We start from the raw sequence: 26,065 nt of genomic DNA, 5'->3' as shown, positions 1-26,065 counted from the left end.
CCTGACCTATCCTCACCCCTGCACCCCTGCAACTCACTGTCTTCACTGTAGCCCAAATGATCTTTCTGAAGTGTACATCTCACCTTGTCACCCTCCGGGGTAGAAACCTTAGGCAACCATGGCAGGGACGTCAGACTTGTGTTAATGGCTCTCCGCTAGCTCCTGCTCTCTTCACTCCTTTCCCGCGTCCCACTGATACACCCAGTTGACACCCTTGTACACTCGCTCCTTCTCCCTGGACTTCTCCCTGGCTGTGCCAGGCTTGTGTCACGAGCCCCTACTGTATGCTGCTTTTATGTCCCCAAGTCACTAATCTCACACTGTGATTCTGGTTTTGTATTTACGCCTCCTCTACCAGGACCTAGCAGAGTACAGGCCCTTCAGAGTTTGCTGAAAGAATTAATATATAAATGTTTCTGCCATCTAAAACAGTTACCTATTCTCCTTTTGAAAGACAGATTAAGCAGATTTTGTAATTTCCCTCTACTAGTCACTCAATTACTTTATCATTCTGGCAACTGAGACAGTCCTTCTTATCTATTAATCATCCAACAAATTTATTAATTGTATTCCTTCTGTTATGACAGTATCTCTTTAGTTGTATCTGAATCTATTTACTTCTGGTGAGTCTATCACAAAAGCATTACTAATATGTCTAAACACAACAGTCAATGAAAGTTTTCCAAGTTACTAAAGACAGGCACTCCAGATCCCAGGGATGTAAGGACAAATCGGAGGTTATTAGTTAAGGACCATCTGTCTGCAAGGAATCCTCCAGCCTTTTTCAAACTAAAACCCTCAGTTACTTTATCTTTTCCTAGAAGGGTGTGCAGTATCTGTTGCTGTGTGCAGTTGCCCAGCATCTCCTTTCCAAATGTGATTCAAACTGGACAGAACAAGTCTGACTAACGTCTTACTTTCTTACCTTTTATGTGTATTCTCCCTTTAATACACCCAAGAATCATGTCAGTTTTGTTACTGTAACAGCCTCTTAGTACTGACTTATATTTAGCTGATGAGCAGTAAGGGCTATATATCTTCTAAAACCAGTTTTTCTTTTAAACTCAACCACCTTTTTTTAAAATAAAGTCTGTCACCAAATTTCTTCTGCTAAAGCAGAATTCTTTCTCCAGTTTGTTGTAATTATTATGAATTACATCTCAGAAGTTCAGACGATTTGCAGTCCTATCCAATTTCGTAACACACACACACACACACACACACACACACACACACACGGAAAAGCAAAATGAAAGTGATTTCATAGTTTTATATTGTGTAAAAGGCATAGGCAAAACTAGGTCTGAGGAAAACTTCCAGTGGCTCACATGGGTCTGTAACTTTCTACCTAAACTCACAATTCCTTTACAACTACTGTATGTGTGATTAAATGCTGAGGGATTCTAGACTATCAATTTGGAGCTTCTGATAATATTAACTATTCTCTGTATTTATTTAGCATTAGTCATGTATTTTCTCTGCCCTTTGTCCTTTTCTCTGGCTTTATACCCACCCCTAACAACCAGAGGATGATTTCTTTTGACCTGGATGCTCCCCCTCCTAACACCAGCGCTCTGGAAAGCTAAAGAACAGCAAAATTAAAACAGGGTCTCAGTCCAGGTCAGCTTCCTTCACCACTGGCATTAAGAGAGCTTCATTGGTTCACTGGGTCTGTGAGTGCCCCCAAAATGCAGGCAAATGTTTGCGTAGGAGTGTGGTAAAAGGATCCATGGCTTCTACTGTAATCTCAGAAGGGCTGAGCGCCCTGAACAGGTTAAGAAGGCCAGGTCAAAGGCATTTGGATATAACATGGTAACTGAATAAATAGTGACAGTGTGAGAGACTCAGCCTTCCACTCAGTCACCTTGAAAGAGAATGAAAAATTCTATAGTAATTATACATATCAAGCATCTTTTGCAGTAAGAACGAACATAATTTGAGGGTGTGCTATGGGGTAGGGGGTGTTTTCCCAGACATGTGACATTACACAGAGGCACTTCTAGCACTTCAAGTATCCTATCTTTCCGCAGTTTCTGCTTTTATCCAAGTTCAATATATTTTGTATGCCCTTTTCCGAAGCTTATTTGCTAACATCGGTCGAAAAGCAAAACACTCTAAATCCCAAGTATCTCTGCATATAAATACTGCTTTACTAGTCCAAAACACATGCCTTCCATTAACTGTTAGTAATTACGATTTTTGCTAATATGTAGGTATTGTTCCTACTTGTGTTTTAAATAACATTACCAAAAAATCATTCAGTAAATCAAAACTCACCCTGTCTTATCAACAAGCCTCAAAAATATATTTGTCAAAATAAATTATAATTCTTAATGTTCACAGCTGTGATAGGTTATGTTATCTTATATAATTATTATTGTACCTAGAGTATTTTCTACCACTAAATGGGATATGTATTATAAATGTACCAGGCAAAAAAATCTCCTTAAAGCTTTCCTTAGACAAAATGCCATTTAGGAATTAAACAAGAACCAATAAATGTCAGAAAAGTCTGTCCCACGTACTCACGGTTGAACAGTCACCAAAAGGATCCCCAAGTGCAGGCTGGACATGTCCTAGAAGTGGAGATGAATTCCATTAGAAGGACAAGCCGTAGAAAAACACCTAGTGCCAACGCTACCTTTCTCCAGCCCATCTTAATTGCAGGCACACTGATTTCGGAATCCTCCAGCACTAACAATAGAAACCACACTAGGTTGTTTTCCTAATTCCTATGAAATGAGTCAGTAGGTCAAACAACTTACCCACTTTGGAGAGAGAACAACTCTTTCAACTATCCTCCATTTCCAGTAACCCTCCTTTCGTTCTCTGCCACTAGATCAAAGTGCACCCCATAATTCACCAAGAACCTACCAGCTTCTAAAGGATACTCATCATGGATAATGCCAGAGTCAAGTCTTCTCGAGGGGACAGTTTTCCTTCTTCTCAGGAGGAAAACATTCCATTTAGAAGTGACATGCAGATGAAATTTTTCCTCTTAAAAAGAATCAGCACAACTTCTTTTCTGTGGAGACCAGCTAGTCACTTCTTTCTTTCACGTAAGAGGATGAGTGATGCTTAAAATATAGAAAAGCAGTAACTACTCTTCCAAAAGCCCCTGACAAACCACTTCCTCCTGTAAAATACCTTTTCCTCCTCAAAAGATCTAGTAGTCAAAAGATTCAATGATTACTCAATTAATCCATGTTCTTAAAAAACCCTCAGGGTCTTCTGTGGTCCCGCCGCTCCATCCACTGTGTTATATAAAGCAGAAGTGTGTAAAAGCTTGCTAGCAGTCTTTTAAATCCATGACTCAAGATGATGAACACTAGTTTAGCAATAATCTTCAGAAACTACCACCTACTCACCGAGGATAACATGTCTCACAGTTAGCGACCTTCTGCATAGGAAATCACCAGCTACTGGCAATGAATCCATAATTCCAAGAACTCACTCATGCAGGCAAATATAGGGACATACGGCTCTAAGTAGAGGTAGAAAGATCTGCTGTGACAGTTCTTTGGGAGAAGACTGGAAATACTTTTGCTTTCTGTATCGACAGTACTTTCTTTCTTTTTAAAGACAAGGTTTCATTTTGATCTTGAGAAATTCTGTGTGATTGAACCACCAACTGAAAACCTGCCATTATAAATGAGGGATTTCACAATTCTCATTCCCCAAAAATGTGGCTATTCATTTTTGGAAGTGATTCACTGCAAAAGAATCATTGTTGGGGGTGAAGGGAGCATTAATTTTTGGGAGACAGCCTGCTCTCTGAGAAGTGGGTAGAAACCTCACACACGGCCGCCATGCGCCTTGCAGACCCCAGTGCAGCTCCCCACATCATCCTCCCTGGAGACTGTGAACAGTTTCCTCTTGTAGTTCCCTCAGGTGACGAAACCTCCTTGGTCTCCGCACCCTGCCTTGAGTCCCCTGCTCTGACGGCCATTGTCATAAATTCAAAGGGCGGTAGCAGCATTCTCCACCTGTCAGCACTCAGTGGCTGGTGAGTAACCAGCATATGGAGACCCACTTCCTGTGAGTATTTCCAAAAGACCTTATGCTATTTCCTTCAAAAAAAAAAAAAAAAGCCAGTGGGGAGAAAAGAAAGCTACTCAGGGAGAAGCAACTCTGCAAGCAAAGCTAAGAGCATGCAATGTGATCACTGTTTACCAGACACGCCTAGTTTTAATTTGGTTTCTTAACCCCTGTGTAATTAACACAGCCAAAGAGAACAGAATCGGGAGGGGGGAAAAATAAAAGACATTTCACAAATGCTTAGACCTTCTGTGCGCGTGACTAGAAAAGTAATTTTAAGATTCAAGTGAACTGATGTGAAGCTTGTCAGAGCATTAACCCTTCCAGGAAAGAGAAAGTTGTTTTTGTTTGTCCTCAAATTTCGAATATGGAAATCGTCTTCTCTACCAGACATCCTAAAAATGCAGCGGCTGTTGCCACCCCTTGAGATATTAAGAAGAAAGCACTTTTTCAGATCTGTCTGACAGGACAGGGCAGAATACTTATTTCTAAGACACGGTCATACTAACAGAGCAGCTCACGCAGTGTCCATACCAAGGTGCCCTTGGAAACTGGCCAGTAAGGGCCCAAATATGACCTTTGGTGTTTCTCTTGGCTTTAGCCAAACTCATTATTTTATGTCATAGAAAGAGTAGAATTTCTCAACGCCTGGGAAAAACAGGTAAGAAAAATTGCTTTTATTTCCCCATAAATAAAGAGTATCAAAGGTGACAGAATCATTTTCTGAAGAGACTAGCAGACAGTTTGCTAAAAAGGCAGCTTTTATAAGGCCTGTCCTTTATTGTCAAGTGTCAGCGTATTTCCCTCTTGGCTAGGAAGGGTGGGGCGGGAGAGCTCATGGGGGGTGAGTCTGGTATGAGGACTGAACCCAGGGCCTTAGCAGGCTATATGCCTAGCTCTTTTTTCAAAGTTCTAAGGCAGGATCTCACTAAACTGCCAGGCAGGACATGAACTTGTGATCCTCCTGCATCAGCCTCCCAAGTGCTGGGTTTACAGATGTGCCACTATGCCTGGCTATAAACTTATACAGTGATACCTCAATTCATGAACGTGATTCTTTCTACAATTCTGATTGCAAACCAAGCTGGACGAGAACCAAATCAAATTCAGTGTTTAGGGTCAATGTTGACCTTATGGGGCAACTTGATTCCGTTCTCATCCAGTTTGGTTTGTGACCAGAATTGTGGAGAGTATTGAGTTCGTGAACCGAGATACTTAAGGGCAGCTGAAGAATAAAAGTAAAACAAATTCATACCTGTTTTTGTTACACAGCACCTTTAAGCTCTTAATTTATAACCTGGGAACACTTAACTCTTATACCCCAACCCCTTTATTTTTCATTTTTGAATATTCAAGGCAAGTATGAAGAATATACATAAATATATAATAAAACTTTTATACTCCTGAAGTAAATTTTCACTTATGTTAAATGTTTTGTAACCTTTACGAAAATAATTTTTCAAAAAAGGGTATGGAAACCATCTGCATGATATAAATATAATTTTCAAACTGAGGATGAGCAAAAACAGCATCTCTAACTGGAGGTGAGAATTTAAACTATGCCACAGTACACTCATCTTCCCTGCCTCCTCACCCTGGAGACTTTGGGAATCTCAACAAAAAGGAGTATTTTCCTATACAGTTCTCAGAGAATAAGAACCTTTTATGTGCAAAGTAATTTAAGTGTTTACAATTTTTAAAAAATTCTATTGATACTGACCTTCCTGGAAGAGAAAGCACCCTGATGCTAGGGCCCTGATAACCCCCCCAGTAATTCTGAAAGTCCAATTTCCTCTTTTACTAACAGGAAGCTTCCAATCCCATGGCATCCCAAGTCCACCATGCTCAGCTCTGAAGCCCTCTGTGCGGCCGGTGCCGTCTCACACGGCTTCCCAGGAAAATGCCTCTCCCCCCGGGGGCCCAATGCAGGGGGTTTACAGGGAAAAAGGAAAAGAAGAGCGAAACAAGATCGTGAAATAGAAACTCGGGGTGAAATCACAGAGAACACGGACCTAACATGCGGCAGCTGCAAAGACGCAGCCATCCTCTAGGAATGAAGGTCTGCTAATTCGGGGGCCGCTTCTTTGCATGTGATGAAAATCCAGGGACTCGGCAGGTTTTGCAGGCCTTTAGGGCTATGCTGTAGATATTGTTCAAGTGCACAGAAGTCCACCCTCCCCAAACAAAATAAAACCTTGAGAAAATATGTTTAACACCAGCTCAAAGATTTCTTCTAAAAAATAGAAAGGAGTGCACTATTTTGTGGCATGTCTATAGCGAGGAGAAGGCACTGACTTTACTTCTGAATGGCACCGGACTCAGGGAGGTCTGAAGGCCAGTGTACAGGTTCTGGCTCTTCCTTTTGCTGATCTGCTCTTGTGCAGATCACCCAACCTTCTTAAGACAGTTTAACCACCAGTGGTAACAGCAGCCCGACATGCAGGGCTAGCTCAGCCATTACTTCACAGTCGCAGCAATCCTACAGGTAAGTTCTACTGTTATCACCATCCTACAGATAAGGAAACGGAGGCCCAGGGAGCTTAAGGCCACTAGGTTTACACAGTCACTAGGTGGGGGAACCTGGACTCAAAGCCAGGGAGCTTGACCTTGACCAATACGCTGCAGAGCCTGCCATCAGCATGCCTGCCAGTCACACTAAGTAACACCGCACTTAGCAAACTGCCTTAAGCTATAGGAAAGGCAGATTTTTAAACGTATCATATAATACATTCACTTTCTGCAAAATTTAAGGAAAATTCATGACAAGTAAGTACTAGTAACTCCAAAATTACCCCATTACTTTGTCCTCTAAGGATAATTTACAAACTATTTATTTGCAAAATCTGTGATACTGAATTTTCCAGGCAGAAGGGATTCAGAGATCCTATTTTCAAAGTGAGCATAAAGCTCGAGGTTGGCTCTGGACCTGCAGACTGAACTGTCGCTGTGTAGCTCCCAGCCCAAGGAACATGGCCGTGTCACAACCCGTCAGTGGGTACAAAAGCACTGGGAACTGCAAAGCACGTCGCAGATGTTCCAGTCCGTCAGGCATTCTGCCATGCTGTAATGTGAGTCTTCAGAAATGAGAGTTATAATTTCTTTCCCCAGTATAAATCCTTTAGGTTTTAAAATGAAAAGAATGAGGAAAAAAAAATTTTTTCCCCTCTCTATTTTCTTATTCAAGGAAAAAAACAAAGCCTCAAAGTTCTGCCTCTGATGAACACAACTGAAGTTTGTGTGATTCTCCGTTTTCTCCTCTAACTTGTTCATATACGTCCTCTCTGATGTTAGGGCAAGTTGTCTTTCGCAAGTGCTGATAGAGTAAGGGTAAAAAACCTGCCTACAGTGGCAGCACAGGGACTTCCTTGGCCTCAGTGGCCCATCAGACTTCAAGGAAAAGGTCATTTCTTATTTCGGTTCTGTAAGCCTTTCAATACTATTTACTCTACACTTGTGTCTGGCTTTATTACTTTCACTTAGAATATTTCTTGGCAGGAGTGCAGCTCAGGAGTAGGGCACTTACCTAGTGTGTATGCAGCTCTGGGTTCAACCTGCACACAGAAAAAATTTTTCAAAGGAAACTTCTGTTTTAATAGAGGACTTATTTTTATTTTTATCTTTCTGAGACAGGGTTTCACTATGCAGTTCCAGCTTGCCTTTAACTCACTTTGTACCCTTGACTGGCTTCACACTTGTGGTGATCCTCCTGCCTCATCCTCCCAAGTGCTGGTACTACAGGCATGCATCACCACACCCAGCTACAAAAATATATTTTTTTTACAATGGTTCTATATCATGTTACGTCACTCCAAGATACTCAGAAATGTTTTCCCAAACCAAAGGCCTCTGTTAATAAGAAAAGTTAGGAAAAGAAAACAGATCATTCTGGCATTAGTTCCATTTAGAAGGCAATGCAATTATATGCAAGACTGAGGAAAATTTATGTACTTTAAATTTGTAAGTTTTGGTGTTTTTCCCCCAAAGATTTATTTGGTATGAAAAGTTACTTCCTGTACTATAATCATAAAATTGAGTGTTATTTACTCCTATCATAGCCATTCACACACTTCCTGTCATAAAAACTTAAACCTGGATGGAATATTAAATAAAACATGCAAAACATACAGGAAGAGAATATATAGCGATATATTAAGGTCATATTCCAATCTAAGAAAGGAATGAATCACCCATCCTTTGGAAAATCAGTATTACATTTTATCACTTTAGGTGACTAATTGTACTTATGGTCCACAGACTGAACTTTAAAGACAGAAAAGGCTTTCTTTCTCCTGAGCTCAGTCCATGGTTTTGTGAGGCTTTAAGGATGCCCCTCAGGGGTACTGTGTGGATTGGGCTGCAAAACACTTTGTGGCCCACAGTGAAAATTATGAAGATTCAAATACTTCAGCAGGGTGGATGCGCACATTTTAAGTGCATGTGTACGTTCTTCTCTGATGCCTGCATACTTCTCCAAGAAAATGCGTTTTGAAATTGCTAGACTTCTCTGCATGTCGGTGTGAAAAGCAGAGCCAGTGTACACATCCAATGATAGAAGAAAACGTGTGGGAACAGATTTGTTTACAAAACAGGGCCCAGCAAAGTCTGTCTCTTAGTTCCACAGCAGGATCCATCCAACAAACAAACACACAAACACACAGGAATCTGGGGAACAGCTCTTCCTTTTGACGAAGGTACCAGGGTGGGAGCTGCATGTTGCAGTGTATGCGTGTGGCTCAGGCTTGCAGGAAATGCCACAAACACCAGCTTGACACAGATATCCATACACTTATTTAGAGCACAACAGTTCAACTCTCCTTCAGCATTAGTCTCAAAATCATTACTTCAGAACTGGCCCCATCTTTAATTTTCCATCTTGGACATATTTCTGTCTGACTAGATATTCCCTGTAAGCTCGTCAAGAAACACCGCAACACACAAATTTGACTTATTTTACTATCACTGGCTGCAAAGCCATCCAGTGAGGCTTCTGAGTTGCAGCTGGAGCCCCTGATCGCTGCCTTCACTGAGCCATGCTGGGCCAATCTGTCACAGTCTAGTTGGTACCTGTCAATGTCTACTGCATCTGTCTTCTCTCCCGCTCTCACTTCTAGTAAGTACTTCAGATCTTTGTCACTTCGTTCTTGGATAGGTGTAAACAGCTCTACCAGTTGGTTCACTTACCAATGAGCGACCAATTGTGTGGTAGATATAGGAGGTGGCAGACAGATTGGGATCTAGGCACGGCTCTGCCACACACCACCTGATTCTAAGAAAGTTACCTGATTTTCATGGGCCTCAGTGTTTTCACCTGAAGAATAAAGTAAGTGTCTGTGAGGTTGTATTAGCTAATGTGTATAGAGTCTCCAACTATAATCTCATAAAATTGAGTTTTCTTCTATCACTACTCAAGAACCTGTGGTGACTTTGCTATGTCTACAGAATAAAATTTAAGATCTTCAGTTTCTCATTTTTTATAAGGGGTTTTGAAAAATAAAGGAGAAAGCCTCATATAATATATAAGGCACCACCCAGAAGCAACAGTAGCCCTGACAGACCCCATGTTGTGAACTGTATGCCCGCATACTGCCCAGGGGTTTTACACACACACACACACACACACACACACACACACACACACACACACGGCCTTGTGACCATGATGCGAGGTTGGCGTTACATTACAGATCAAGAACCTGAGATTCTGTGAATAACACATCCAAGGTTGTGTTACTTACAGTATTAGGAATGATGTATAACTTGTATGTGATGGATTATACAGCCCACCAAACCATACTAAGTCCATTAAAGAGAACATAATATTTGGGGATGGGTGGACCTCATTACTTGAGTAATCGTCCAAATCCCTGTGATCACTAAGTTGTGTTAGGAAACAAATACCATCATAATACAAAAGTATTGAGAAATGAAACTATCACATAATGTTTAGTCCTCAATGAGATCAGCATCCACTCCTGTTCACTTTCTTAATTGGATATCACAGAATGCAATGCCAATACAGCGTCGTCCGCTTATAAAACTGCAGATTTTCATAAAGTTGATAAAAATTATATTGCACTATTTATAAGACCTACTTGAGTCACACAGTCACTGACAAATAAGATCAAAGGGAATCTGAACAGTTACGATTGAGGAAGAGAAAATCAACAAAGGTGACTACCCCAGAGGCAAACTTTTTAGAATGGTTTGCATATTAAAATATTAACAAAGGGCCTTCAGAAAATCAAGAACTTCTACAAAGATCATCTCTCTAGGATTCTGCCTTCAAAGTTAACATTCATCCTTTGTTCTAAGAGGTAACACTGTTGTATCATGTTTCAAATTTCTGTTCTAGAGTGTAAAACAAACTAGACTTCAACACTTCTTTTTACTAAGACTCACAGTCTCAAAAAAATTTTTAAAAGAGATCTGTTTACTATATATGTTTCAATTTTAAGTCAATTCTCTTAACAGTGGTAATTTTGTGATACTAGGAATCTTCAGCTATCTAGGTCCTCTTGAAAGGTAAGTAACAGGAGAAGAAAGGCAAGAAAGATACACAAATAGTCAACACAGACTAATTCTCTAGCACACTAATGGAAAGTAACGTCATCGCGTCCCTCTTGGTCATAGCTTCCCTCTTATTTCCCATTCTCAGGTTCACCAGTCCAAAGCACCCATGAAGAAGACAGGGTTATCAGCTCCATACCCCATGCTCAACCTCTCCTTCCTGCATGGCATTTTTATCGCACTGGGCCAGCCTTTGGCAAGTCTGACGGTGGAGGCAAAGCTAGACTGCGATTAGTGAACTCCCCTGATTTTATACAATTCACTGTGCCTGCTCTGTCTTTACCCAGTCAGCTGAAGGCTGCCACTTTTTTCCTCTAGTCAGGATCAGGAACAATTCTGTCTTACAATAATCCACTTTTGGAAAGGCCCCACTTTACTAAGATCTTTTCTGATGTAAAATTATGTATATATACAACACTTGTTTATATATTAAACGACTCTTTTTCTAAAAAAAAAATCCATCAAACAAAGGTTCAGGGAAAGACTCAATTTTGAGGAAGACTTAATGGGATTATAATGAATATAATAACCTCAAATGTATAATGTCCTAAGACAACTTTGAAATACAGAGTGTGGTTGTTGTAAGCTTGTTTTTTCTATGACTATAACGCTTATTTCCACGACTTTAACAAAATAAAGTTGTCTCCCATGCCAGAAAGAAACCCAAGGAGGCATGCTCTTGAAGAATCAGTCTCGGTCAAAAAGTTCTGAGGCAGTCACCATCAGCAATCAGAACACTGTCAGTGAGCTTCTGGCCTTGCAAAATTATTGTTTGCTACAGGGATCAGAGCTTGTTCCTAAAGAGATAGCTCTATGATACTGCAAGATAGCTCTCTCTCTCTCTGAAAAGCAGGTCATGTGCTAACTTCATTAAGAAATATCGAAAGCTGAGATCTATACATTGTAGTTCATGTATGTGAAAAGTGTACACACACTCCATAAGGAATAGTACAAAATTAATACATAAACATATACAAAAACCCTTCTTGAATCAGAAATCTGAAACTAGGGCCTGGGGTAAGAGGGAGGAGGAGGAAGAAGGGAAGGAAGAGGCAGTGTGCAGCAGTTTACATTTTTGACTATGATTCTAAAACTTTTTTTAAGGAAGCACTGGTTTTCCAAAAAGGATTTTGTAGTACTGACCCAAAGGCAGCACAATGATGTTGTTGAAGCGTCTGTTAATCAAGGCTACTGATAATGATATTCTCCCCTCAAAGACCCGAACAGTAGCTGAATACGCAAGCAGCTGGTGCGAAGCAAGGCTGCGGTTCCATTCAGACCCCAGAAGCAGAGGAGCGTGGGTTTGAGGCGCTCTGGGTGGAAGGCTTGTTTTGGAGACTATTCAGCGGATAGCACTGGGTTTCCTCCATTTAACCAGGTCACCCAGGCATGGAATGCATAGCCTTGCCAGACAGAGAGCGCTGTGGATGCCTGAGAAACAACAGCTTGTCCGGGCTACTGATGCGGAGAGAGGCCACAGCTTCCTCCTTCTCTGCTTTGAATGGCAGCCTTGACGTCACAGGAGCTAGGAACCACTGAAGGAACAAATAACAAGGCACAAGCCCAAAGGGCCTCGCTCTGTCACAGTGGCAGGGCCAGTTTATAATCCATTTCTGATACTGTCTGTGGCTGCAGAGTGTCAGAGGGAGCAGAGAGAAATGCCTGGAGAGTAAACATAAAGGCAGTCTCTGGGCTGATAAAACAAACCTTTGGCCAATCTTAATTGCCTTCGAAATCCTGGATCAACGACAGTTCCTGAATTAAACTTGTTTCTGACAGAGCAGACTTCCCAGAGAATGCTTGCTGTAGGGTTTTTGCTGACGGCTCAGACACTGGCACTTTTTCGAAGGGCTAAACTTCCTGTACTTAAAAGCAGACCTCTTTTAAGAGGGGCTGGCTCATAAGCATCCTGAGAAAAACAAGGAGCCCATGAAAGCAGGCAATCTTTACAGGACTAGAATAAAAAATCCTTTTAGAGATTTTGTATTTTCAGTTTGAGCAAGTAAACATGTGCATTAGCACCCAGCTACAGGTATCTAAATAAATGGGTGAAAAATGCTGGATGCTGGCAGGCTTAACTTACCATTATCTACAATGAGTTGTATGTTAGGTCATCAGAGCGCCTTGAAAAGCATGATCTTTCATGTTTCAACTTTACATTAAATTATAAATTATATTTAGCTACAAGAGTGTCAGATCATTTATTTCTGTGATAAACACAATGCTGACTACAGACATCCTGGACAATCTGCAGAATGGTCTCCAAAGCACCATCAACTACCTTCATAGAACAGAAAGGAGCTTTCTGCTTTCACACATTATCTGCCCTAAATTCAATCCCCTGTCTTTGGAGCACTAACAACTTTCACCAAATCCCATCCTTTGGCTGAGCCCACAGCACTCAGGGTCCCATGGGACAACCCAAGCGGGAAAAGCGGAAGTCAGGAGGGACACCTGTGAGCACATACTCGTTAAAGTGTGTGCAAGTGTGTGTGCCCAAAGTATGTGGACAGAGCACAACTCACGGACAGGCAACAGAAATGCCTGCTCTTGATTTCTGTGCTGGTATCAGGATAAGAAGCTCAGCAAAATGAACAATACTCTGGAACATGCAGACCCTTTCATCACCTCTTTCTTAACTAAATGAGCATTCCCAAAGCACCCCTTCTGAGCTCACTGTGTCAGTCTTGTTTCAGGGGATAATCTACTACGAAGGCTCACACACTTTCAAAAATGGAAAAGGGTAAAATTCTGACCTAAGACTCTCACTCAGCATCCCCTGCAGGTGTCTGAGGCCTGTTTTGGAATCTGGTCTTTGGACTCAAATAATCTTGCCTGTGTAGATAACAAACTCTGCCTTGCTCCTGCTGTCTAAAAAAAAAAAAAAAAACCAAGTGTATTTGGTGATTAAACAATGGAGAAAGTAAGCAAAATTAGATTTTAACTCTAGTTTTTTTAAAAGTGGTGGTTGTAATCCATAGGTAACACTTATTCTAGTCCTATAGGATTATATTCAAAAGGCAAAAGTGCTGTTGTCCGATCCTGTTTGTATTTTATAAGAGCTTTTTATAAGTTTAAGAACTATAATTAAATTTCCTCTAACCAGATTTATTGAACTTAAAACTTCCAAGAGTACAATGCTGGGATTTCTCAAATCTTTCATGTTTTGATGGGAGGACTTCATTGTTCTAGGGCAAAAGGTAAGAGAATGAGAGAAAAATTTTTTCCATCTGTTCTCTGATGAGAATTTTTTAATGTTAAAATTTCTGGCTGTAAACTGCAGTAAACGATCAGTCATTCATTAAGAAGCAACTGCTAAAAAGGCAATATTTAAAAAGAGGGAAAAAAATAAACCGTTATGATTAAAACCCCACACACGTCTTTACTCCGAGGCAAACGATGTGGCCATCTGGGTATTTGAAAGGTGCCAACCATCACTGGGATCTAGATTTAATTCATGCCATAAAGAAAGTACTGTATTTGATTTGTCTGCAAAAGACCTAGAACCTCATGGAAATAATGTTGACAAAATGAACTGTCAAGATCAAGATGAGAGATTTATTTTAAAATTATTTAAACAGGATCAATGACAAATGTGAACAAATTGTAATGTTTTAGGGTTCTAACCCTAGTGAGAAAAACTATAAAGATCACTTTTTAGCTTAGTAAGTTTCCACTCTAATTTTCTCATTTAGAAGCCTTTTAAAATGAGCTGGTTTGCTGAGCATGATGGTGCATGCCTGTAATTCCAGTACTCAGGAGACGTGAAGGCAGGAAGATCTCCCTGAGTTTGGGACTAGCATGGGCTATGCAGTGAGTTCAAGATCAGTCTGATTATAATGAGGCTGTCACAACAAACAAACAAACATAAACAAGTAAGCGACCAACCAACCAGTAGTTGGTTTAAAAGCCCTGTCTGCTTTCAGTCGAAAGGTCGAGCAAAATTTGTTGTCTGGAGACCCAATGACAGATCCTGGGGATTCAGACACTAAACATATTATCTGAGCTAAAGGTACCACTTTTGCTTGCTTTACTGAGGGACTGGAAAGACCCGGAGTTCCACAGGTCTCCTTCCACGTGACAGGAAACGGGAAATGCATGGTGCCAAGCCACTTCCTGCACACATGCACAAATATCCACATTTGGAAGCTAAGCTTCAGCTGGCTGGCCTGCACCAGGGCTCCTCAGCAGGGCAGGGTTGCGGCTTTCCTTACATCACAGCTCTCTTGTGACTGAGTCTTGTATGAACAGTAGGTCAAACCTCTGTTTGCAGTCTCAAGGGATGGCCCATCCATTTTCTTCAGGCATGAACAGCTATTGTACACACCATGTGAGTGAGCTCTCCCTTCTCCAGTACCTCTTAAGAAAAGGTCGGGAATAAGTATTTCCTACCTGTAACCCATATGTAAAAAAGAAAAAAAATAAGTTTTCTCCTTCAGTTTATAATAGGCAACCAAAGTTATCATTTGATTCTGTAAGATACACATGAGAAATTAGTTTTCAGAAACTGTCACTTGAGTGTGTCAGAAAAACTATACACTGTCTTTACCTATGTACCTTTTATCTATTTGAAGAAACAACATCCCCTTATACTGACTTCCAAGAGTGACAATGTACTAGACAGCTTATGCTTATGCTTATGCTTACAAAGCCGCCCTCTAGTAGGTTACAAAGAGAAGAGCAGCCACCGTCCTGAGCTGCTGAGTGCATGTGCAGAGTCACCACGCCAGGTGTGGGTAAGCCACTCCATACTGTATGTCCCACTCCTCTGTGGCGCATCACAGCTGCACCTGCCATGTGGGCTCCTGTGCCCCCAGTCTGCTCCAGGATCTGACCTGCAAACTCCATGAAGGCAGGATTAACACTGGTGGTGTTCTTTTATAAACACTGTGGACCATAGGAGGAGGGAAAGGAAGGAAGGGGAAAAACAAGCCCCAACAGGTGCTCCAATGTTGGAGCACTTGCCTAGAAACAGTTACTAACAAGAGATGACCTGTGGGGCTGTCCCAGTTTTTGTCACAGCTGCCCAATGCCCTCCCTGTCCAAGCAGTCTAACATGAAAGTCTCCCACCTGCGGCTACCCTGCGGATTGTGAGAATCAGCACGAAGATTGCACGCTCTGGAGAATCCCAGTATTGCGTGTCCTGTGGCACAAGCCTACTTCTGTCAAATACGTTCAAGCCCTAGCAGGCAGCCTTAGAAATTCAGCTTTCATTTAGCTGAAATCATTCTCTTAGTTGTGTTTCTCCGTCTGTGTATCAGAACGTATCATGAGCTGAGGCACCACAGTCTAACAATCTTCTGAGGACAACAGTTAATAAATTATTCCCTGCACTCTCTGTCTTCAAGTATTTTATAATCCACATTTTCTTTTCCCTTCTCCTGACTGACGTGGCTTCTCCAGAGACACAGGAGGCAGACTGCAGAAAGGCAAGGAGCCATTCAAGTGGCTGGGCTAACTTGCCTGGTCCTGACCCGAGTCACCACAGCATCACGGAAATGTCACCTTCCCCATCTCAGCTTCCCAGCAGAAAGCAGCTATGACCGGCTGGCTCTGTGGGCAGGACACTGTATTCCAGCTTCATCTGTGTGCTTTCCAAGTCCAGCTGCAGCCTTGTGGCCACACCAGAGGTCTTAACCCCTTCTGCGTGCCCCAGTGGGAGCCAGAATCAAAGGCCAGTGGTCCATGATCTAATCCTAGCGCTTGTGTGAGTTTGTCAAAGGTCTTCAGAGAAAATCATATTTTCCCTATCTGGGGCTTGGCTTCCTTACTTTTAAAAAGGATTCTTTAATATTTATTGCAGGAAAACTAAACACGTTCAAATTTCTGCCAAATCCCCTGGAGATATATGGTTTAGTAACACAAAACAAATGTGGCATTTGAAAGGCAGGAGACTCAGACGCTAGGGCCGGGCCACTACTCACCCACTGGGTGGCTGCAGCTGAAGAACTTAATCAAGCAGATGACATTTTCACCAGTCATCCAGCGGGTGCATGGCAGATGGGCTGTGCTCTGCAAGGGGGGAGACTAGGGTCAAGGTCAAAACTAGGTACCAGGTCTGTGCAGACAAAGCCCTCTGTGGGCCTATGGCTGGGGTAGCGAGAGGAGGACATTTTGTAGCTGAGTTCAAGGCAGACATGCTGAAATGTGTCCCTAAATGTCTGAACACTTGAAGCTGGGAAGCCTGTCATTTTAAGAAAAGCTTCTTAAAATGCTGCCCGGCACAGCTTTTAGAAACTGATGCCACAGATTCGAATCCTGTTTTACCCTTCATGTGCCATGGCTTCCTCACTGTTAAAGCATGAATAAAGAGGACCAAACCAACTTCTCATAAACAGCAATGACTTCTTGCTGAACATTCCCTATTAGCTAAAAGCTAAGTAGATACTATAATGAAATGTAATAATTATGCACGTAATGTGTTTCAGTTGACAAAGCAAATTTGTCTATATGGTTTCACTTGGCTCTCAGAAAACTCCAGGAGACAGGTGCTAATCCCAACTCCTAACCTCTACATTATCTTTTGGAACTCGTCAACCAATTTCCTCCATGTTCTTGGCCACTGTGCTTTGCAGTCTACTGATAAACGACATATAATCAAAAACAGAAAGAAATGCCACCCACAAAAACTGTGTTGAAAGTAACTCATACTTCAAAACAATCTGAACAATGAAGGAAAGTAAATCTTACTAAAACTATGAAGAAATTAATTTAGGTTGATAAAGTTGGTAAGAGAGTATCATTATTTTAGCAAGGACTAAATATATATAAATTACATATATATACACAATATATTTGTGGATCAAATGCCAAGGGGAAAATGACTAGATTTACATATCAGAACAAATGCATATCCTGAGAATCTTCTTCTCTCTTCCTTCTTTCCTTTCCTTTCTCATTTCCTCTCGGATGGCTTTTTCTAGGCAAAGGTAGTATAGGAAATCACTTCTTTTTTTTTTTTTTTTTGAGTGCTGGGAATTGAACCTTCTAACAGAGCTACATTCCCTGCCTTTTTATTTTTTACTCTGAGACTGTCTCACTAAGTTGCTACGCTGCCCAGGTTGGGTTGGGATTACAGGCATGTGCACTACTTTTTGCTCAGGATTTCTTTCTTAAAAGCAAAGTGCACTGATGCTACTTCTCAGTGTTAACTGTTTAAGAGGATGAGGGTAGCCACTTCGGATTAAGGTCCCCGCCCTGCCCTCCAGTGGCTGAGGCTGTGCAGAAGCAGCTTAGAGACACAGGGCAAAAAGGCCAGTAATTTTCAGCTACTCTTTTCCTCCTTCAGCACTGGCAGCAGTTTGTTGTGGCCAGACTCCATGTGTTCTCTTCCTTCTAGATCATCTCAACTTCACTGAAATGAACACTATTAGAAGTGATTTCAAAAGGAAGTGACCGAGCTTCAAACAACGCCAGGCATGATGTACCTTGTTTGTTTGTCTGAACAGGCATACAACAAAAAGAGACCTGTATAATTCTTTCCCCTTTTAATATAAGAGTTGGATCAATTTGAATGGCCAGGGGAGGGAAGGTAGATTGATTTAAATTTGGCATGTGGTCTGGGGGAACAAATGTCTTTGTATCTCGTCTTAAATATTATGGTAACTTGGACTGAGTTAGTCTCCAAGGGAGAAGTTGCCACATGTTATAACAGAAGCCACTTGGCTCAGCAAAGCAGGAATGAAAGAATTACAGTTAGAGCAACTCCAGTCCTCCACCGTGGTGAGAGCACAGGGAGACGCTAGCTTCCTTGTTCTCAGCTGACCAAATCAAGGACCCTTCCAAACCAGTCTTCACCATGTTCCGAAGAACACAAAATGCTCACGTTCATTTCCAACAGGTTCTCAAGGAGAACTTTTTCTTTCTCCTTACTAAAAAAACTAATTTAAACATTCAGAGTAAGATTTAGAGAAGAGTGCGAGTGAGCACTCTGGTTGAGGGAGTGTATTTTTCAAACGTATTAATGTTATAGCTCCAAGAAGATCTGACTGCCTTCTGCTTTGCTGTATGTGCCACCACTTGCCAGCTAAGTGTTTGCGAATCTCATCTCCCCCTGCATCTGTCTCGCTATTGTGACTGGATGTTCCCAAACATAAATGGCCCTACTGTGAAACTCTTCAAAGCCATAAGAAGGTGACTGCCTGATACACAGCAGGTGATCAGTGAGTTTTTACTGCAAGGTTCTGGAAAATTTTCATTTGCACATAAATTTTCAGGTGTTTTACTCTGGTAGTAATGGAGTTTCTAGCTATGCAGTTGGTGTGTTGTTTTGTATTTTTTTTTTAGGGGAAAGAAATTATAAAAGGTGACATATATTTTAATTTCAAGTAAGTATGAGTATGTACACAGACCCACACACTCACATATTTAATGAAACATACATGCCTAGGAGCTGTTCTTCTACACTACACCATCTTTTTGAGAGGGGAAATTCACATCGTTTACTTTAGCTCCTGCAGAAATCATTGCCATGTACTTGCATAATTAAAAATAAGAACATAAGGCAGATGGGAGCTAAGCACTACAGGCTGCCTAATTCTGATCTACAGTTTTTGGTTACAATTCAGTCACAATTTATCATTTCTAAGGGGAAAATAAGCTTCTATAATGGTACTACATACAGTATCACTGGTTTTCAGTTATGAGAAGCAAAGGAAATGAACTTTGAGGGGAAAATGGTATAAAATATTACAGTTTCAGTTTACAGTGATTTTTCCATGTTCTGCCATGTATTTAGTTAAAAAAGCAAGGAGACATGTTTATGAAATAGTGACTAACTAGAGAAGACAGAGAGAGGGAGAGAGGGAGAAAGACATGGAGAGTAAGTAGAGAGTGTGGAACGAGAGTGAGGCAGTGGGAGGACTCTGGAAGACAGAAACCACATAGAGCTTCAGGCATATTTTCAGAATATATAAAGTGACAATTCCTCAGAAGCACCAGCATTACTGAGATACGGATGGGATGGAGCACAAGCTATAAAAGATGGGTCCTGCCTGAGAGTGGATGACAGGGATATAAGGCAACATCACCTAGACTTCTCTGGCGAGACAGAGCTGGTGGGAGCTCAGGCAGGTGTGTTCGTCTCAAAGCACAGATATGGAAAATATCCTTGAACTGCAGCTTGAGGGCTGAAATCCCCAGGAGTGCATGACACCTCACAGGTCTGTCATCTCTTTCTAGATCTGCAATGAGTTATACAGGAGGGACATGGTACTCCAATACACAGCCATGTGGATGTAATCACAGATAACACAATGAGTCCCTTACTCACTCAGAATATATGCACTGAGCACCTACTATGTGTCAGGACTGCACTTGGTAGAAGTTGAAGTGTGGTGTTGAACCCAGTGAGCCTACAGTTCAGCAGGGAAGAGCGATGGGCACCTGGGAGGTGCCAGGACAGGCACAGCAGAGCACTGGCTTGTAATCATTCTAATGAGATATAAACCCTTGTTCTACTCTTGATCTTGGGCATGTTATTTGACTTTTCAAGCACTGCTTTCTTAAAATAAGGCTGCTTTCTTTGGGCTGACAAGAAGTCTCCAAGAGATAATGTTTATAAAACACTTGACACACAACATACCCAATGCATACCAGTTACGATGGTCCTTCCCTAGAGAACCAAGACACATGTGCAAAGACGTTAATCTTCTTCCCCAAGAAGTCAGACAAGGAGCCAACCCACACCACCACTTTATCACATTCCTGTATGATCTTGGGCAAATCAGGCGGCCACCAGCATCACTAAATCACTACAAATACACCCCCAGGAAGCCAATGATATTGCTGCAATGGAGTATTTTCTGTTTTCCAATTGTTGAAAAAGATCTTGGACACATTTTCTCTTTTTACCTATGCCCTACCAACCACACTACATCACAATGAATGTTCTGGAAAATGGCCCCAAAGGAAGAGGAGAGGAAGTGTTCAGGACCCAGTAAGCTGAGAAAACATGGAGTGAAGTGGTTATAAGCACAACCTGAATCCCCAGCCCTGCTCCATCACTCCTTAGTCAACCTGTGTTAGCGGCTGTGGAATAATTTACATTTCTGAATCTTCTTATCTGTATCACTTAAAGTTCTCCAGAATAAACCAATAGGGCGAGTATGTGTGCGTGCACGCATGCTCATTAGTGGGTGGTAGATAATCAGACTTATAATAAGGAACTGATTATGCTTTTATGGGGACTAGTAAGCCTGAAATCTACAGGGCATGTGGTGACTCTGGGAATAGTTGGTATCATAGTCTGCATCTGGAGGCAAAATTTCCTCTTCCCCGAGAACTTCAGTCTTTTTCTCTTATGGCTTTCAACTGATTGGACCACATACATTAGGGAAGGCAATCTACTTTACTCAAAGTCTATTAACTTACTTAAATTTAATCTCATTTTAAAAAAAAGTACCTGCACATGGCCATGTAGATTGTTCTTTGATCAAATGTCTGGGTGGCATGGCCTAGCCAAGCTCATACAAAATTTGCCATTACACTGTTCTTTCAAAAGCAGGGGTGCTCAGATGGTTCATTTTATAAATGAAGCACAGAGAAGGTAAATAATTAGACAAAGGACACCCATCAGAGAATTCTAGAAGACTGTCAATGAAATAGAAAACATCAAGACTCATAATTAGATGTTACGGTAGACTCACAGCATGTAAGCTACCATCTGCAAGCTTCTCAATGTAAGCCTTTCTGCAGTGTAAGTCATACTTGTTGCCTCTACTTAGGATTTTGATCTACACCTTAATTTCTCACATGGCCCTTCCAGCTCCATTACTCCAAGGAACTGCTCTCTGTAAGACACTCAAGTTTCTACCCACCACACCCAGGCCCTGGTGCCTGAGTCTTTCTCAACAGAGTGCTACCCAGCACCTGCTCCTTCTGCCCCACCTGCTGCAGCCTCCTGTGCTCTGAACTTCAGGAGATACCAGAAATCGAACTCAGGACCTTGCTCTTGCCACTTGTTCTTTTCTTGTTTTCCTCTGAAAACAACTCCCTGATCTCTATGTACCTCTTAACTCTTCTCAGAGCTTCAGTCCTCCATCCTATTTGCCTTCTCCCGGGTTCTCTGGCTCTTTTCTCTCCTCTTCAGTGCTGCACACACTGTCCTGGAAAGTTGCCTTCCTATGCACACCTCGCTGTTCAGAGGCCAGCCCCACTCTGCCTTCTTTGTCCCTAGTCCTGCCAACCAGCTCTATGGCTTCAACCTCCAGATGAGAACACAGCTACAGCCAGTCCCTGAGCTTCCTAACACCTCACCCCCAAGAACCAGCCTCTTCCCTATGTTTCCCACCACTCTAATGACCTTGTGCCCTTGTCATGTGGGCTGTGTCACTTTTGCAGTGATCAATAACAATGCCCTCTCCCTGACCACACCTGAATCTTCAGCTTCCTTTACTCATTCCCTCGGATCCCAGCTCTCTCATCCCAGCAAGTGTGTAACGACACCTACCATCTTAGACCCCAAATCTCATCCTCACAGTGTCCCTAATTAAGTACCAACAACTCAGCTGTTTCAATTAGAGGTGTGCACGGTAACATACAGTTCTCTCTCCCTCATCTTCCACATCCAACAAGTCCCCCAGTTCCAACACACCTGCCATGCTTAGTATCAACCAGAGTGCCCCCACCACTGTCCCGATCTCTACCCTCTCACCCAGACTCCTCTCTCAACAGCCTCCTACCCATGCTTCCTGCTGTCAGAACTTGTGTCCCTACAACCCATTCTCCAGGAGGCAGGATGATCTTCCCAAAACACAGGTCTGATCACATCACCCAGTGCTAAAAATGTACTCAAACTTCCTTATGCCCTTAAAGATGACTGAAGGTCTTAACATAACTTCTGGAGCATTTTTTATTGTAGCTCCTGTTTTCTCTGGCTATGTTTTCTTACTAATGTTCCCTCCACCCTGGCCACACATAATTTTTAGTCGTTGAGATATTCTGTGATCCTCTGTTGCCTTTGGATCTTAGCACATTCTATCTCCCCTGCCTGGAATATGTATCATTTTCTCAAGTTTTTTTTTTTTTTTTTTTTTTTTTGGTGATTCTGGGAAACCAGGGGCTCAAGCAAGTACTCTACTATGGAGCTACAGCTTCAGACCTTCTCAGTTTTTAAACATTTAAGACAGTCTTCCTAAATTGCCTCGGCTGTCCTCACACTTAACCGTCCTCTTGCTTCAGCCTCCTTGGTAACTAGGATTATAAGTATGTGCCACTATGCCTAGCCTTTTCCTTACTTTTTAACTCAGCTCTCATTATCTGAACGTAATGTTAAGTATTATAACAGACTCAAGGCTTCCTGACTCCTGACAGGGTTAGGTCCCCTGGCAGGTGTTCCTACAGCCAACCTGCATTACATTCATGCCACAGTACCGAGTCTCCCTCACTAACCTGCACACTGGGAAAGATATGCCTCCACTGTTCACCATTGTACAGTAGTCTCACTGGCAAGGAATGTCAATCCCTAAGGATACTCAAGAAACATCTGCCGAATAAATGAACACAAAAGTGATTCTCACATCCCATCTTTAATCCTTCCAACTTGGTTCTCAGATTCCCCTCCAGGTCTCCAGCCCACTGACGGACACCTACCACAGATGGGACACCAGCAGCGAACTGAGCCTGTGCAGAATGAACACAGCTCATATGCTTTCTTCACAACTGAGTACAGCAGAAAGGCCATGCACTCTGGGGACACGGATGCCTGCACGCGAAGTCTTATTCTAAATCCCATCAGCTGTGTAATTTTAGACCAACAACTAACTTTTTCTGAGTTTTAGTTTTCTCATATCAGAAATAAGGACAAGGATACCATCTGCACAGAACTGGGATAAGATTAAGGTGAAACCTATGAAAGACCTGGCAGATGGCACAGAAGTACATGGCACCTTTGTCCCTGAATCCCAGAGCAGCTTCTGCTTCCATTTTCCTCCACACCAGCCAACTCCTATCATCCAGGCGTTTCCCACATCCCCCCTGAATCTGTCTAGTACCCCATTCCAATGGTGTTCCCTCATTTAGATCCTCCTTGTCTTGTTCCTGGACTATGACAATGGATATAAGGGGCTTCTGAGCACTGGGCATCTCACCACAGCCACCCTCCACTGACAAGGATGGGCTGCTCTCGAGAGCCCATAACCATTCACCTGACCAAAATCCTTCAACCGCCCCCCAGTGACTTAGGGTTCAGTCATATTACATTTAAGGCTTCCTGGGCTCACATCCCTGGACTTCTGTGAAGTGATCTCAGTCACTTTTACACACACTGTTGCCCACTTTGTACACCAGTACTTCCAATCCCTACCAATGCCTCTGATCAGGTTTCCTTGGGTGAAGAAACACTCCCTCCAAGACTTCCAATCCAACACCACCCTTCTGTCAGTATCCAGCTCAAATGTTTTCTCCATGAAACATTTCTTGATTCCCTTCCACAGATAGGTGTTTTACAAACTTTTTCCATGGTTCATTTATCCATCTCTCTACTTCTCATGCATTTACCTCTCTCCACCTTTATTCCTATTTTACCTATGTACAGGACCTCAGTTCAAGTTCTTCAAGGGTAATGGCAGCCCTTGGCGCACACTCTGATGCTCAGCAAAAGTATCAGACAAATAGCGGCTTGATACGTACACCTCCAGGGTCCTGCAAAGGAGTGACATCATTCTGTGTCTGTGACCCACCAGTTTAGCCTTTTGATAGCTTCTATCTCAGTGCCCAGCACTGAGCAATACTCCACAAATTGCTCTTTAGTGAAATTATCCATTAGGGACACTCACTAATGGCTGTAGGAGAGAAATCCTATCCCTATGGAATTTGACATGAAGCCTTCTACCTCCCACAGTCAGAGATGTAAGACACCTCAGCTTCACTGTCTCCCTCTCACAAGTGACACAACTACTATCAGCAATAAACACCACATGCAATGCTTTGGTGTATTTGGGGTATCACAAGCCCCAATTTTAACAGTAAAAAATGAATTTTCTTCAAAATAGTGTCCCTTGAAGAACACAAAGTTATTCTATTTATGTCCAAAACCTTTTACAATCTCATCTTTTGTCTGGCCGTCACTGTCGGGGGGAAGGGGCAGGGTCTTATTACAAAATGAAAATCTTTCAACTGACTCTAAACTATAGAATTTGAGAAATAAACTCTATAGTGTCTTTGGCCTTAAAGTAAGACTCTTTATTGAGAGCTTTCATTTTCAAAATTCTATTATGTAAGTTACTTTGTAAATTATGTACATGATATTTCATTTTCCCACCAAACCTCTATCTTAAAATGGGCTCCAGCTGCACCACATGTACCTCTGCTGTAGGATCTGTCTGTCTGTAGTACTACCTCCTTATATGTCATTTCTCCCAGTAAACAATGTCCTTCTGGAATGCCAGGTCTGTGCCTGCTCACTTCCAAACCTGCAGCACTTACTTTTGCAACGAAGTGGTCGTCCACAGAATGCTAACAAGAATCACATCTGTGGTACATTATTTATTTTATTCATCAGAGATAAACTACTGGCTTCTTTCTGTCCCCAATGGACAGAGATTTCTTCCATTGGGGACAGGAAAAGAAGATGGAAGACTTAAGAAATGGCAGACAGGAAGCGCTCATGGTGTCCCTGGCAGAGGTGGCATCAGGGTGGTAAAGTTAAAATTCTTCTAGCTAATATTCACTGTTATGTCTAATGTCTCTTGCCATGTAAGTTAAAGTGTTAATCACATTTCACAATTACACTTGATAGACATGCTTCATTAATTATTTTGTCTACTTGAAATAAATACCAAAGGGGAAAACTGAATTAATTTAAATTACAGTTTTAAAAGGATAGGTATTTAGTTGAATATATAAAATTATTCCATGAAAAAGCCAAGAAAACCTGCCTGCACGGCACTGCATGCTCTTCATCCATTACAAAGGACCCACTTTTCTGTATCTTCTGACTGCTCAAACTAGATGCCGGAGTCTTCAAAAAGAAGACTATTCATCCTCCCAAGATTCAACAACACAACCACATCTTCACTTCCAAGAAAGCCCATTACAAGTTGGTGATAGATATGAAAAAAGAGCAGTAAATGAAATTATAGATATGACTCTCACATTTGAGTTTTCTTACATATACTGTAATAGGTTTAAGAAATACCACACTTCCATGTCACAAGGAGAGTTCTAAAACCCAGTACATTCTAGAAAGTTCATCCTCGACCCAGGAAGCTAAACATAGTGTGTAAACGCTCAATCTTTCCAAATGATTGTTAACATTTTGCTCATATAAAAAAATTGAAAATATAAATTTTTCAATTCCCATAAGGTTTATGAAAGGAAGAAAAATATATATATATACACGATAGTTAAGATCATTATAGTACTAATTTCTCTTAGTTCATTGAAAAGAATTGTGCTAATATTGTTTGGACAATTAAATGCCTATATCTTATACTCTGAATAACTAACTTAAAGATAATA

The 26,065-nt window shown here is 41.7% G+C and overlaps 1 protein-coding gene across 1 annotated transcript in view; it reads right to left on the bottom strand.

Moving 5' to 3' along the window:
• Window positions 1-26,065, bottom strand: part of LOC106147761 — a 192,388-nt gene that overhangs the window by 33,171 nt on the left and 133,152 nt on the right. The window contains exon 4 of the mRNA XM_013510500.1: window positions 2,530-2,576. Within this exon, the coding sequence (XP_013365954.1) occupies window positions 2,530-2,576 (47 nt within the window). The remainder of the gene's footprint in view (window positions 1-2,529; window positions 2,577-26,065) is intronic.

This window comes from Chinchilla lanigera, unplaced genomic scaffold, assembly GCF_000276665.1.
Source record: "Chinchilla lanigera isolate Chin_1 unplaced genomic scaffold, ChiLan1.0 scaffold00009, whole genome shotgun sequence".
In the NCBI taxonomy this organism is placed as follows: Eukaryota; Metazoa; Chordata; class Mammalia; order Rodentia; family Chinchillidae; genus Chinchilla; species Chinchilla lanigera.
This window is presented reverse-complemented; position numbering and strand designations above follow the sequence as displayed.